At 44.2% G+C, this 15,202-nt stretch overlaps 1 protein-coding gene and 1 long non-coding RNA gene across 19 annotated transcripts in view; one reads left to right on the top strand and one right to left on the bottom strand.

Moving 5' to 3' along the window:
• The window catches only part of ABLIM3 (actin binding LIM protein family member 3), a 136,977-nt gene extending 130,315 nt beyond the window's left edge, over positions 1-6,662 (top strand). For all 8 annotated transcript variants that reach the window (XM_027546006.1, XM_027546005.1, XM_027546004.1 and 5 more), the window contains one exon: positions 4,449-6,662. In XM_027546006.1, the coding sequence (XP_027401807.1) occupies positions 4,449-4,562 (114 nt within the window). In that variant the 3' untranslated portion in view covers positions 4,563-6,662. The remainder of the gene's footprint in view (positions 1-4,448) is intronic.
• Positions 1-15,202, bottom strand: part of LOC113895183 — a 114,361-nt gene that overhangs the window by 6,871 nt on the left and 92,288 nt on the right. For 10 of the 11 annotated variants that reach the window (XR_003511784.1, XR_003511783.1, XR_003511786.1 and 7 more), the window contains one exon: positions 74-1,085. This is a non-coding gene — a long non-coding RNA (uncharacterized LOC113895183). The remainder of the gene's footprint in view (positions 1-73; positions 1,086-15,202) is intronic. The other variant, XR_003511777.1, reaches the window with a different exon arrangement.

Raw genomic sequence — 15,202 nt, 5'->3', positions numbered from 1 at the left:
CCAGCTCGGGAGGGACAGACAGAATGAATGACATAGGGGTCACACAGCTGGTTGAAAAAACAGACACTCCTACCTGGTTTCCTTAGCCCAGGCTGTTCCTTGCTGTTCTGTGCAGCCTCTTGATTCAGTTAGCATCTGTAGTGCACAGCTATAGCGTGTCTCCAAACTGGGCTGATACTTTTGCAGATGTAAGAGGAGAGCTGAATTTGGTTCCTGCCTTTCAAGGGCCTGCAGCCTGTGTGCTAAGAAAAAACAGCACTGGCGTTACATAGGACGGTATAGAAAACCAGTGTCTGCAGTGGGAAAGGACGGGGACAGTTCTCTGCAGAGGGTAAACATATACGCAAGTCTCGAGCAGGACTCCCTAGGTTCCAACTCTGATGCTGCCATCCCTGGGTGGACAGTTTGGCCACGTGACAAACTGGCCCATCTCCAAACCTCGGTTGTCTCCTCTATAAGACGGGGTGATTGTCATGCTTCCCTCAGGTTGCCAAGTGACATACATGAGACAGTACACAGGAGCCCTTGACATGGAATCCAGCAGTGTACTGAGTAGAAAGCTCTCCAGAGTTTCTGTGCTGTTACTCAGAGAAGACGACAAGGCTGGCTGTGCTGACACAGGCCTCCAGGGAGAGGGAGGAACTGGATGGACTTGGGGTGGGCGGGTCCAGATGGACAAGGAGGGAGGAGCAACAGCAAGCGATACAGAACAGACGAGGCCTGAACATGGCCTTGGGCTCTGGAGCCGTCCAGTCTACTGGGCGTGGAGTTCCAGTTCCTGCTTACACCGACTCCAGAAGCATCCCCTGCCCTTTCCCTCCCTGCCTCTCCCTGGAACACCCTTTCCATCTCAGCAGCCCCTTCACTTCTCAGGGCTCCATTCTAGTGACGCCTGTGCCCCAAAGCCTCCCCAAAGCTTTCCTCAGGGTGTGTCACTGACCTTCTCTTCCTCCTCCAGCCCTGTGTCCAGAGCACAGACCCAATACCTTTCTCCTTTGCATCAGCTCATCAAGCCATCCATCTCCTCTGTCTGACACGCTGTCATCTACCACAGGGCCTGGACTAGGAGAAGGGTCAGGAGATGTCTGTGGAATTGAATGCAGGCTTGTAAGAGAGGAGGCTCAGCACTTCTTGGGACACCCTTGACCTGACAGCTAAGGAATCTGCCCAGAGTAGAGCGTTGAAGCCGTAGGACGGGGGTGTGGGCAGCCAGGATGCTCTGTGAGTCCTTCCAGCTCTAGCAGGCTGGGTTAGCAGGAACAGAAGCCAGTGATTCTCCCCACGTAAGTGTCTGCCAGTGCTGACAGGGACAGCTCCCTCGGCAGCTCAGAGGAGCCAGCATTTAGGGATGAAAATGTTCACAAGCCTGGTTCATCCTGGATGACCAAATGCTCTGCTCCTAGACACCCAGGAAAACACAACCTTCTCTAAGAATCACTTGAGGAGCTTTTTAAAAATACTAGTACAGGGTCCCACCCAAGTCCAATTAAATTGCAATCTGGGGAAGGAGCTCAGGCATCAGTGTTCTTCACAGGTTCCCAGGGATGTCTGATACGTAGCCTGAGCTGAGACTCCTGGGCTAGAAACCCTGCAGCAGCAGTTCAGGGTGGGCATTGAAGAAGGAGACCCCCCTGTCCTCAGGGAGCTCAGAGTATAGATACTTATTCACACAATAAGTATTTTTTCAAACCTATTATATATACCAGATACTGCTCTAGGTCCTTGCAGTGTTATCAGTGAACAAAACAAGGACCCCTGCCCCCTTGGAGCTGGTGTTCTCATGTGAGGAGACATACAGTAAATGATACAATAATAAGGAAACAGTAGTGTGTTGGGAGGTAACGGGGCTGAGGGCAAGGAGTAAGGGGAGAGCAGCGTGAGGGGGATTGGGAGCTGGAGGGGTGAGTTGCAGGCTTAAATAGGGAGGTCTGAGTAGAGCTCATTGAAAACATGACATCTGAGCAAACACTTGAAGTACAAACCATGCCTATATAGAAAGGAAGCACATTCTGGGCCAGGGAAACAGCCATCACCAAGGCCCTGATGCAGGAGTGAACCTGGTGCATTGGAGGACAGCAGGAGGTGAGTGTGGCTGGGGCCACGTGAGCCCAGGAGGAGGAGGAGGAGGAGATGAAATCAAAGGAAACGGAGACCAGGCCACACCTTGTGACAGACACGTGAAGAGATCCCTGCACCAGTAATTCACTGTGCCAAGAGCATGCCCCTCATCATCTGTCATCCTCACAGGACCCATGAGGGCAGGTACTGGCATGCTGCCACTCTCACGAGAGGACACTGAGGCTCAGTGATGTTGGAAGTACCCTGTCCAAGGTCACACACTCATATCTGCCTGGCTCTAAAGCCCGGGCACATAATCTTCATCCATTAAAGTCTGTGATGGATGTCAAGTGGACAGGCTGCCATTAAATGCTCTGAGAACTCAGGAGAAAGGAGACTCCATGTGGCCCTCAACAGAGAGAAGAAAGCCTCAGATTCCTCATTGTGTCCTACAGTGGCTACTTGAGTAGTTTAGGCTTAATTCCTTTATACTGTGTTAAAGATTTTTTAACACAGTGGCGAAAGCCAGCTAGAGAATCGATAGTAACCATCACTCTCCAACAACAGAAAAAACAGATTAGACTAAATTACAGTTCCCCTCAGGCTTTACTATGGAAGGGGCAGAGAATGTTCTCATATCCACATATTTTCAGCACTTCAGTGAGAGTAAAACAGATCTGGGCGAGTCAATAGCAGAACAAAAGAAGGACACTGTCTAGACAGGTGGGGTCTGAAGGAGTCTAACAGCCAAATGTGACATGTGGGTGCTGTCTGAATCCGTATTCAAACAAACCAGCTCTAAAAAGATACTTTTGAGACCATTAGGGGAATTTTATTGTGGACAAGTATTAGGTAATTCTGTGGAATTGTCATTTTTTCTTGCCCATGCTGTTGTGGTTATGTAAGAAAGCAAATACCCAGTATGCTTTGAGATGCCAACTGCTGTATGTAGGAGTGAAGTGGCAGTATCTAGAGTTAAGAGACTTAATGAGAGGAAAGAGAAAATGTGGTAGATTCTGATGGTCATTGAATCTGGGTGAGGGGCATGGGTGTGCACTATGCTATTTTCTCTCTTGTGTATTTTCAAAATTGACCAAGAGGGTGGTGGGCATACACTGCATTTGGCATCAGGAGCCCTAGACTCAGTTCTGCTACCTGCCTAGTGATCTCCCCTCCCTCCTGGGCAAGTCATTTTAATTCTCTGACTTTTGCTTTTCTCACTTTCCAATTGGGTAGAAATAATTCCTGGTTTTCAAAGTGGTCAGAAGAATTAAAAGAGAAAAGAGTGAATGTACATATGAGCATGATAAAAATGCAATAGAGTACCCAAAAATCAACTCAGATATATAACCAGTGATATCTAACAAAAGTATGATATATAACCAACAATATCTAACAAAAGTATCAAAGTTACCTTTACCTAAAGAAAGTTTTGGAAATGTGGCAAAAACATTCATTCACAGTGCCAACAAGCCAGAGAATTGGCTAAGTGTTATGTGGCTGTACACATAATTCTCATTCAATTTCCTTCAATACCTGATGAGCTAATATAACTGGTAACAAGAGCAAGTGAATGCAGTAAGCTTTCAGGCAGGACATAGGCCATCTAATTCTCTCTTTAAACAAAATCATAAATTTTATTTAAAAAATAAAATTTCAGACCTCCAGAAGAGTTTCAAGAATAGCAAAATGAGGATCCATTTATCCTTCACCAACTGTTTACATTTTGCCACATTTTAAGTGCCATATATTTCTAACTCAAAGCTTAGAAATCAAAGTTGTATCAACTTTCAACTCTGCTCAGAAGGGACAGGAGAAAGGACAGGCAGAAAGGGGTTAAAAAACCCACTAAGACATGAAGAACAATGTTTCATTATGTGGCATACTTGTTTTCATATAACAAAGAGTATGGTATGGAGAAATCGAGAGAGAAATTTTTTTTTTCATTGACTGACCTAAGGAAAAACCTTCCAGATTTTTTTGGTAAACTTATTACTAAGAGGAAATACACCCTAAAATCTTGGACATGCCTCCTTTTCTGTCCAAAGTAGACAGCAGTAACATTACTCCATACACACTCCTGGACACAATGCATGGAGCAGGGATGCAGAAAGGGGAGGCCAACCGAGAGGCACTCAGGTGAAGCGGAAGTCCCGCCTGAGTCTTGGGTAGAGAAAGCCTCTCCAGCCAGATCAACTACAGGGGTCCCTCCCAGGAAACACTCACTCACACAGCCATCCACTCGACATACTCATCACACACCCTCCGTGGGTCAGGCACTGTACCAGGCACAGCAGAACCAGAGGAAACGTACAGGAACCACTCCTGCATCTACCTGCCTCTCACGTCCTCAAGTTGTTCCCTCTCTGTCTCCTCCCCTCTTCTTCCAGCGCCACCTGTCCCAGGAAGAGTTCTACCAGGTCTTTGGCATGACCATCTCCGAGTTTGACCGGCTGGCCCTCTGGAAGAGGAATGAACTCAAGAAGCAAGCCCGGCTGTTCTAGGCAGAGGCTCTATAAATATATATGCATTTATATAAAGATATATGTAAAATCTCTATACTGAAGCTCGGTATAATCCTCTTGTGTAATGGGACACACTGCCTGCCATGAGACTTGCTTTTCTGTATCGTCAGGCAAGCCCACATCATCAAGATATTTTTATGCTCCTTACTTTCTCTTTTTTAAGTGCAATGGGGTTTGGGAAGGAATTTGTGGGGACTCCCATCCTTTTACTGGGGAGCCTTTTTATACTGAAACATCTGTCCTGACTTGAGTCCCCCAGGGTCCAACTCTCTTTCCTGAAAGAGGTGCCTGAAGGAGTCTCTCTTCTCTCTGCTTCTCGGCTCTTCCCCCAACCTCCAGGGACGATGCTGACCGGGCAGTTTTCACACTTCACTGGCCCCAGAGGGGCCCTTCTCAAGGGGGATCCACAGCGTTCTCCCCGAGTCACTGAACACCTTTGAGAGCCCTGAAGAATTTTCTTATCCCCCCCATTAGGACCTCAGTGCTGTCTGGGGCTGATGCAGCTAGAAATGTGGGTTTCACGTCTATTCGTTACAGAAATAAACAGAAATGGATAGGGCCTTGGCCTCTCCTCGCCTCTTCAATCCTCCTCCTATCCTTGATCCTCACCTCTCTCTAGTCCAAATCTATGACTCATGGTAGGAAAAGAAAAAGCACTTCCCTTTTCTGCATCATTGCTTCCCATGGCCCCGTGCCTGGCCCCTACGTGAAGAACCAGAGGGAGAAAGTGGGAGCCAGGAGCAGGAGACAGAGCGGGATGCCCGTTAGTGCCAGGGCTGCAGGACCCCTGGGACCCTCCCTCATTGCTCCCAGAACCTCCGGACCTTCCCCCTTAGGAGGAGAGGCCCATTTTCGCAGCCTGTATTTTTCAGCCTTACTACAATCTATGTGCCTGACAACTCGCCACAGGGCTAATGTTCCCACCACGGCTCCAACCGAACAACTAGACAGACAACCTCTAACACACACCTCCAAAGGTAATCCAGACCACGTCCTAAAGAAAGCTTCCTGGCCTATGCTGTCTGGTCTCTGGGTTGGCAGAGCAACCCAACCATACCCCCACCAGTCCTTGGCTCCCACTGCAAAGTTGGCCATGCTTCATGGGGGAAACTTTTGAAGAATGACTGCTTATGAGATTCCAAAATGGAGCACTGGCCAACGTCGCTCACGGTCATCCTGATTTCCCCAGTGGCTGCCTTTCCTGCCTCCTTGCCTTCTGGAACAGGGATGAAAGCTTAACCATCTCTCCTCCCCTCCCCAAGTCTGTAACCATGAGTTGGTGATGGTAAGATCTGTTCCTTCCTGGAGATGGCTTGAGTCAGACCACGAAGGAAGGATGAAGAAGTGGAAATGACAGTTATGACTCTCAAGAGGTTATGTGTTGTGGCAAATGTAGGACTGACTTCAGCAAACCCTCACTGAGCACCTGCTGATGCTGAGCACCTGCTGTATACTGAGCACTTACTGTGGGAGGGCAATGGGAATACTAGAATGATCAACCTGGGGCCCAATCTCAGGGGCATGCCTACTAAAAATGGGTGTCATAAGGCATGTACTCAAACATGATGGATGTGAGGCAGAAAGTGATAGGAGACAGCATGAGAAAGTGTATGTGATGTTACTAAGAAAGCAGATGCAGCTGGGGCAGACCAAGGACAGCTTTCTGCAAGAGACTGCATCTAAGCGAAGTTGAGGAAGGTGAAGGAGACCGAAGGGAGGAGACTGTAACCTGAAAGGGTGAAAGGATGAAGGGCCAGAAGGGAGGTCTAATATACTCTCATTTAGAACGTCCACCCTTTCTGCATCTTCTCTTTTTGGCCAATGTCTCAACTGCCCTGACCCTTTTAGAAAAGACCCCAGCCAGACACAATCATTGAAACTGCCTCATTATTGCTGGTTGAGAACTTGGAGAGATTGAAGGGCTTTTGTTATTGTTGTTGAATATCTTTGTTTCCCATAAATGCACATAATTTCAACCCAGACTTGTGTCCTTCTGTTGTTTCTCATGTGAGTGGAAATGAGTGACATGGGGAGAGGCTGAACCATGCACATTTTTCAAAATAAAACTATCAGAGAGAAGCCCTCTCTTGGTCTCAGTTTCTCCTTTGATAAGAAAGTCTGACCAGGTAAGCATTACCCAAACTGTTTCCTGCAGAATGCAGGGTCCTAGAGGATGGAAGAGGTTGTTGCAATAATGAATAGGGTTCTATGATAAAAAAAATAATGGTAGTAAGACCCAGGTGAGCTGACGATTTCCAAAAGGTAGTAAACCTAGAGATGGGGAAGCACAGTATCAGAGTTCTCATCCTCAGTAAGCCAGAAACCACCCACCTCTACACCTGACTTCATCTGAATCAGTGTTGCAGTTACTGACAAACACAAGAGGAGATCAAGAGTAGAACATGAAGTTCACTTCCCTACACATATGCATCAAAAATACATCTAAATGTTGAACAGTTCTCAAAGGAGACTGAATGAAAACTGGCAGAAGAGCTCTTATACAACCAAAGCTGCAAGAAAGATCTCCATACAACCAGGTAGGACAAAAAAGAAAAATAAGGCATCAGGAAGGGGCCAGCACCCCTGGGGGGTACTTATGAAAGAGGAAAGGTTCTCTCACCCTGGAAACCACCTTTGCCAGCTGGGAAGTCTACCAGAACAGACAGGGAGCTGAAGGGGCCTGGTCTCTGCTTGCAAGGAGTGTGTGTCTGCTGGTTTGCTAGCAGTCAGGGAAAGAGGGACCAGCACTTGATGGCCACCATGACCTCACACTGTCAACCCAAAATGCCATCTGGGCAGGGCTGCTAGTATGCACAGCAGCTAGGTGCTGAAGCCTGGCTTTGAGCAGATGGCTCCTGGGAGAGGACTCAGTCCAGCTGTGCAGAGATTACCTGGAGTGTGGTCTGGGCCTCCACTGTCAGTGCCTGCCACAGGGGCACAGTCCACCATAAGACCCCCACTGTCAGCATGCTTACAGAGGAAAGCAGCTCCAGTGGTGGTAGACTTTGTGAGCCCGGGCACGACAGTGGTGAGGCTGATGTCAGAGCCAACTATCAGGGCTGCCATTTCGAGGAGTGGGCCCGAGAGCAAGTCCAGCATCACCTGCGCTGTGCTGGTGCGCACTAGATGGCATGACCACAGTCACACCACCCCCCAGTAGACCCTGGAGAGGAGAACGCAGCTGTTCCTTTTCCAGTGGGAGCACTCCAGTCCTGCCTACCTCACACCACAGCTTGGAGTCATATCTGGGGTAGACAAGCCCTGGGAGAGTCCTATCACCGAGACAGCCCAAGTGCTAAACGGCAGCACAACCACTTCAATTCCTGCAGCCACAATGCCCTGGCCCCCAGTACCTGCCTAACACTAGGTCTCAGAAAACCACAATGGAGAAAGGAACATGGCCTTGGGCTGCTCCTAGGCAAAACCAAGGACACCTGCACAGGTGGTGCGGAGATTCTCTGTGACAGCATGGGCCTCACTTGCTTCAGCACTCAAATCCTTTGGGAAAGAGCATGCACTTAAGGGCAGGCAGCCTTACTGAACCCAATCATCAGAGCTTCTACTTCAACAACAGGAGAGCAGACTCCAGCCCCGACAGGGCTGTGACTGCCACAGAACTAAGCAGAGGTCTCCCCACACTCTCCAGTGCACACACTAGTTACCACAACACCAATCACACCCACTATCAAAGGAATAATTTCCACTCCGAAAAAGACATGGCTGGCATTCGTACCAAAAATAATGGACTCACACAGTCCACACAGGGACACTTCCACCTTAAAACAGTCCTTTAAGACCACAGTAGATAACTGTTTTTCCTAAATTCACAAACATAAATTTAAGTAAAGTGAAAAAGAAGAGGAAATATTCCCAATTAAAAGAGCAAGAGACAGACCCACCAAGAAAAAAGGAGAAGACTCAAATCAATAAAATTAGAAATGAAAAAGAAGTTACAACAAAGAAATACAAAGGATCATAAGAGACTACTATGAGCAACTACATGCCAATAAAATGGACAACTTGGAAGAAGAAATGGACAAATTCTTAGAACCGAACCAAGAAGAAATAGAAAATATGAACAGACCAATCACAAGCACAAAAATCAAAACTGTAACCAAAAATCTTCAACAAACAAAAGCCAAGGGCTAGATGGCTTCACAGGTGAATTCTACCAAATGTTTAGAGAAGAGCTAACATCAATATGCCAGCAAATTTGGAAAACTCAGCAGTGGCCACAGGACTGGAAAAGGTCAGTTTTCATTCCAATCCCAGAGAACGGCAATGCCAAAGAATGCTCAAACTACCGCACAATTGCACTCATCTCACACGCTAGTAAAGTAATGCTCAAAATTCTCCAAGCCAGGCTTCAGCAATATGTGAACCGTGAACTTCCTGATGTTCAAGCTGGTTTCAGAAAAGGCAGAGGAACCAGAGATCAAATTGCCAACATCTGCTGGATCATGGAAAAAGCAAGAGAGTTCCAGAAAAACATCTATTTCTGCTTTATTGACTATGCCAAAGCCTTTGACTGTGTGGATCACAATAAACTGTGGAAAATTCTGAAAGAGATGGGAATACCAGACCACCTGATCTTCCTCTTGAGAAATCTGTATGCAGGTCAGGAAGCAACAGTGAGAACTGGACATGGAACAACAGACTGGTTCCAAATAGGAAAAGGAGTACGTCAAGGCTGTATATTGTCACCCTGTTTATTTAACTTATATGCAGAGTACATCATGAGAAACGCTGGACTGGAAGAAACACAAGCTGGAATCAAGATTGCCGGGAGAAATATCAATAACCTCAGATATGCAGATGACACCACCCTTATGGCAGAAAGTGAAGAGGAACTAAAAGCCTCTTGATGAAAGTGAAAGTGGAGAGTGAAAAAGTTGGCTTAAAGCTCAACATTCAGAAAACGAAGATCATGACATCCGGTCCCATCACTTCATGGGAAATAGATGGGGAAACAGTGGAAACAGTGTCAGACTTTATTTTTGAGGGCTCCAAAATCACTGCAGATGGTGACTGCAGCCATGAAATTAAAAGACGCTTACTCCTTGGAAGGAAAGTTATGACCAACCTAGATAGCATATTCAAAAGCAGAGACATTATTTTGCCAACAAAGGTTCATCTAGTCAAGGCTATGGTTTTTCCAGTGGTCATGTATGGATGTGAGAGTTGGACTGTGAAGAAAGCTGAGTGCCGAAGAATTGATGCTTTTGAACTGTGGTGTTGGACAAGACTCTTGAGAGTCCCTTGGACTACAAGGAGATCCAACCAGTCCATTCTAAAGGAGATCAGCCCTGGGATTTCTTTGGAAGGAATGATGCTAAAGCTGAAACTCCAATACTTTGGCCACCTCATGCGAAGAGTTGACTCATTGAAAAAGACTCTGATGCTGGGAGGGATTGGGGGCAGGAGGAGAAGGGGACGACAGAGGATGAGATGCCTGAATGGCATCACTGACTCGATGGACATGAGTCTGAGTGAACTCCGGGAGTTGCTGATGGACAGGGAGCCCTGGTGTGCTGCAATTCATGGGGTCGCAAAGAGTGGGACACGACTGAGTGACTGATCTGATCTGATCTGAACATCTATCCTGATCAAACTCTTCCAGAAAAGTGCAGATGAAGGAAAACTCCCAAATTCATTCTACGAGGCCAACATCACCCTGATACCAAAACCAGACAAAGATGCCACAAAAAAAAGAAAATTATAGATTAATATCACTGATGAACATAGATGCAAAGATCCTTAACAAAATTCTAGCAAACAGAATCCAACAACACATTAAAAAGATCATATATTATGATCAAGTCAGCTTTATCCAAGGGATGCAAAGATTCTTCAATATATGCAAATCAACCAATGTGATACACCATATTAACAAACTGAAAGATAAAAACCATATGATCATCTTAGTAGATGCAAAGAAAGCCTTTGACAAAATTCTATACTCATTCATAATAAAAACTCTCCAGAAAGCAGGCATAGAAGGAACAAAGCTCAACATAATAAAGGCCATATACGACAAACTCACAGCAAACATTATCCTCAATAGTGAAAAACTGAAAGCATTTCCTCTAAAATCAGGAACAAGACAAGGGTGCCCACTCTTACCACTATTATTCAACATAGTTTTGGAAGTCCTAGCCACAGCAATCATAGAAGATAAAGAAATTAAAGGAATCCAGATTGGAAAAGGAGTATAACTCACTGTTTGCAGATGATATGATTCTCTACATAGAAAACTCTAAAGATGCCACTAGAAAATTACTAGAGCTAATCAATGAATAAAGTCCCAGAATATAAAAGTAATACACAGAAATCTCTTGCATTCCTATGTACTAACAATGAAAAATCAGAAAGAAATTAAGGAATCAATCCCATTCATCATTGCAACAAAAAAGAATAAAATACTTAGGAATGCTGCTGCTGCTGCTAATTCGCTTCAGCCGTGTTAGGAATAAATTTACCTAAAGAGACAAAAGACCTGTGTGCAGACAACTGTAAGACACTGATGAAAGAAAGACAACACAGAGATGAAGTGATACACCATGTTCTTGGATAAGAAGAATTAATATGGTAAAAATGACTATACTACCCAAAGCAATCTATACATTCAATGCAATCCCTCTCAAACTACCAACAGTATTTTTCACAGAACTAGAACAAATAATTTCACAATTTGTATGGAAACACAAAAGACCACAAATAGCCAAAGCAATCTTGAGAAAGAAGAATGGAACTGGAGGAATAAACCTGCCTGACTTCAGACTATACTACCAAGTTACAGTCATTAATACTAGCACAAAAACAGAAATACAGCCTAATGGAACAATATAGAAAGTCTGGAGATAAATCCACACACCTGTGGATTTGACAAAGGTCAAATCTTTGACAAAGGAGGCAAAAATATACAGTGGAGAAAAGAATCTTTTCAACAAGTGGGGCTGGGAAAACTGGTTAACCATATGTAAAAGAATGAAAATAAAACACTTCTAACACCATACACAAAAATAAACTCAAAGTGGATTAGAGACCTAAATGTAAGACCAGAAACTGTAGAACTCTTAGAGGAAAACATATGCAGAACACTGACATAAATCAGAGCAAGATCCTTTATGAATGGAAATAAAAACAAAAATAAACAAGTGGGACTTATTTAAAATAATATAAATTTAAAAGCTCTTGCATAATGAAGGAAACTATAAGCAAGCTGAAAAGACAACCCTCAGAATGAGAGAAAATAACAGCAAGTGAAGCAACTGACAAAGAATTAATCTCCAAAATATACAAGCAACTCATGCAGCTCAAAACCAGAAAAACAAACAACCCAATCAAAAAACAGGCAGAAGACTTCCACAGGCATTTATCCAAAGAATACATACAGATGGCTAGTAAACACATGAAAAGATGCTCAACATTGCTCATTATTAGAGAAATGCAAATCAAAATTACAATGAGGTATCATCTCACACCAGTTGAAATGGCAATCATCAAAAAGTCTACAAACAACAAATGCTAGAGACAGTATGGAGGAAAGGGAACTCTCTTACACTGACAGTGGGAATGCAAACTGATACAACCACTATGGAGAACAGTATGGAGATTCCTTAAAAAACTAGGAATAAAACTCCCATATGACCCAGCAATCCTACTACTGGGCATATGCACTGAGGAAACCATAACTGAAAAAGACACATGTACCTCAATGTTCACTGCAGTACTGTTTACAATAGCTAGGACATGGAAGCAACGTAGATGTCCATCAGCAGATGGATGAATAAGGAAGTTGTGGTGCATATACATAATGGAATACAACTCAACTATAACAGATTTGAGTCAGTTCTAATGAGGTGGATGAACCTAGAGCCTATTATACAGAGTGAATTAAGTCAGAAAGAGAAAGACCAATATCATATATTAACACATATATAAGAGGTGGCAAGAATACACAGAAGAACTGTACAAAAAAGATCTTCACGACCCAGATAATCACGATGGTGTGATCACTGACCTAGAGCCAGACATCCTGGAATGTGAAGTCCAGTGGGCCTTAGAAAGCATCACTACAAACAAAGCTAGTGGAGGTGATGGAATTACAGTTGAGCATTTCAAATCCTAAAAGATGATGCTGAGGAAGTGCTGCACTCAACATGCCAGCAAATTTGGAAATCTCAGCAGTGGTCATAGGACTGAAAAAGGTCAGTTTTCATTCCAATCCCAAAGAAAGGCAATGCCAAAGAATGCTCAAACTACCACACAATTGCACTCATCTCACACGCTAGTAAAGTAATGCTCAAAATTCTCCAAGCCAGGCTTCAGCAATACGTGAACTGTGAACTTCCTGATGTTCAAGCTGGTTTCAGAAAAGGCAGAGGAACCAGAGATCAAATTGCCAACATCTGCTGGATCATGGAAAAAGCAAGAGAGTTCCAGAAAAACATCTATTTCTGCTTTATTGACTATGCCAAAGCCTTTGACTGTGTGGATCACAATAAACTGTGGAAAATTCTGAAAGAGATGGGAATACCAGACCACCTGATCTTCCTCTTGAGAAATCTGTATGCAGGTCAGGAAGCAACAGTGAGAACTGGACATGGAACAACAGACTGGTTCCAAATAGGAAAAGGAGTACGTCAAGGCTGTATATTGTCACCCTGTTTATTTAACTTATATGCAGAGTACATCATGAGAAACGCTGGACTGGAAGAAACACAAGCTGGAATCAAGATTGCCGGGAGAAATATCAATAACCTCAGATATGCAGATGACACCACCCTTATGGCAGAAAGTGAAGAGGAACTAAAAGCCTCTTGATGAAAGTGAAAGTGGAGAGTGAAAAAGTTGGCTTAAAGCTCAACATTCAGAAAACGAAGATCATGACATCCGGTCCCATCACTTCATGGGAAATAGATGGGGAAACAGTGGAAACAGTGTCAGACTTTATTTTGGGGGGCTCCAAAATCACTGCAGATGGTGACTGCAGCCATGAAATTAAAAGACGCTTACTCCTTGGAAGGAAAGTTATGACCAACCTAGATAGCATATTCAAAAGCAGAGACATTACTTTGCCAACAAAGGTCCGTCTAGTCAAGGGTATGGTTTTTCCTGTGGTCATGTATGGATGTGAGAGCTGGACTTTGCAGAAGGCTGAGCGCCGAAGAATTGATGCTTTTGAACTGTGGTGTTGGAGAAGACTCTGGAGAGTCCCTTGGACTGCAAGGAGATCCAATCAGTCCATCCTGAAGGAGATCAGCCCTGGGATTTCTTTGGAAGGAATGATGCTAAAGCTGAAACTCCAGTACTTTGGCCACCTCATGCGAAGAGTTGACTCATTGAAAAAGACTCTGATGCTGGGAGGGATTGGGGGCAGGAGGAGAAGGGGACTCCAGAGGATGAGATGGCTGGATGGCATCACTGACTCGATGGACTTGAGTCTGAGTGAACTCCAGGAGTTTGTGATGGACAGGGAGGCCTGGCGTGCTGCGATTCATGGGGTCACGAAGAGTCGGACACAACTGAGCAACTGAACTGAACTGAAGGGAATCTAAAAAGATAGTACCAAAGATCCTACGTGCAGGGCAGCAAAGGAGACACAGACATAAAGAACAGACTTTTGGACACAGTGGGAGAAAGAAAGGGGTGGGATGATTTGAGAAAATAGCATTAAAACATATACATTACCATATATAAAACAGATAACCAGTGGGAGTTTGATGTATGATGCAGGGAACCCAAAGCCAGTGCTCTATGACAACCTGGAGGGATAGGGTAGGCAGGAAGGTGGGAGGAGGGTTCAGGAGGGAGGGGTCACATGTATGCCTATGGCCAATTCATGCTGGTGTATGGCAGAGGCCATTGTTATATTGCAAAGTAATTATCCTCCAATTAAAATAAATTAATTAATTAAAAACAAAAAGAACAAGAAAAATCACTTGAAACAACAAAACAATAAAACAGACCTCTCCAGTCAACTAGATCCCAAGTTCAAGAAGGAGGCAATAAAAATGCTAAAGGAATTAAGAAAGATTATCAACAGAAATGCATATTACTGTAACAATGAACCTGAAACTATAAAGAGGAACCAATCAAAACCAGACAACTGAATTGCCAAGATAAACATTAAGCTAAAAGCAATGAATAAGACAAAGATACCATGAAAAAAGAAAATCACTGGCCAATATCACTGATAACATAGATGCAAAAATCCTCAACAAAATAATAGCAAGCCAAATCCAACAATACATTAAAAGGATCCTACACCATGATCAACTGGGATTTCTCCCAGGGATGCAGGGATTTTTCAATCCACAAATCAATCAGTGTGATACACTTCAAAAAAAATTGAAGAATAATCATATCATCATCTCAATAGATGCAGAAAAACCTTTTAACATATAACAGGAACTCTCCAGAAAGTAGACTTAGAGGGAATATACCACAACATAATCACAAGCTGGAATCAAGATTGCTGGAAGAAATATCAATAACCTCAGATATGCAGATGATACCACCCTAATGGCAGGAAAGCACAGAGGAACTAAAGAGCGTCTTGATGAAGGTGAAAGAGGAGAGTGAAAAGCTGGTTTAAAATGCAACATTCAAAAAAC

This window comes from Bos indicus x Bos taurus, chromosome 7, assembly GCF_003369695.1.
Source record: "Bos indicus x Bos taurus breed Angus x Brahman F1 hybrid chromosome 7, Bos_hybrid_MaternalHap_v2.0, whole genome shotgun sequence".
Taxonomy (NCBI): Eukaryota; Metazoa; Chordata; class Mammalia; order Artiodactyla; family Bovidae; genus Bos; species Bos indicus x Bos taurus.
This window is presented reverse-complemented; position numbering and strand designations above follow the sequence as displayed.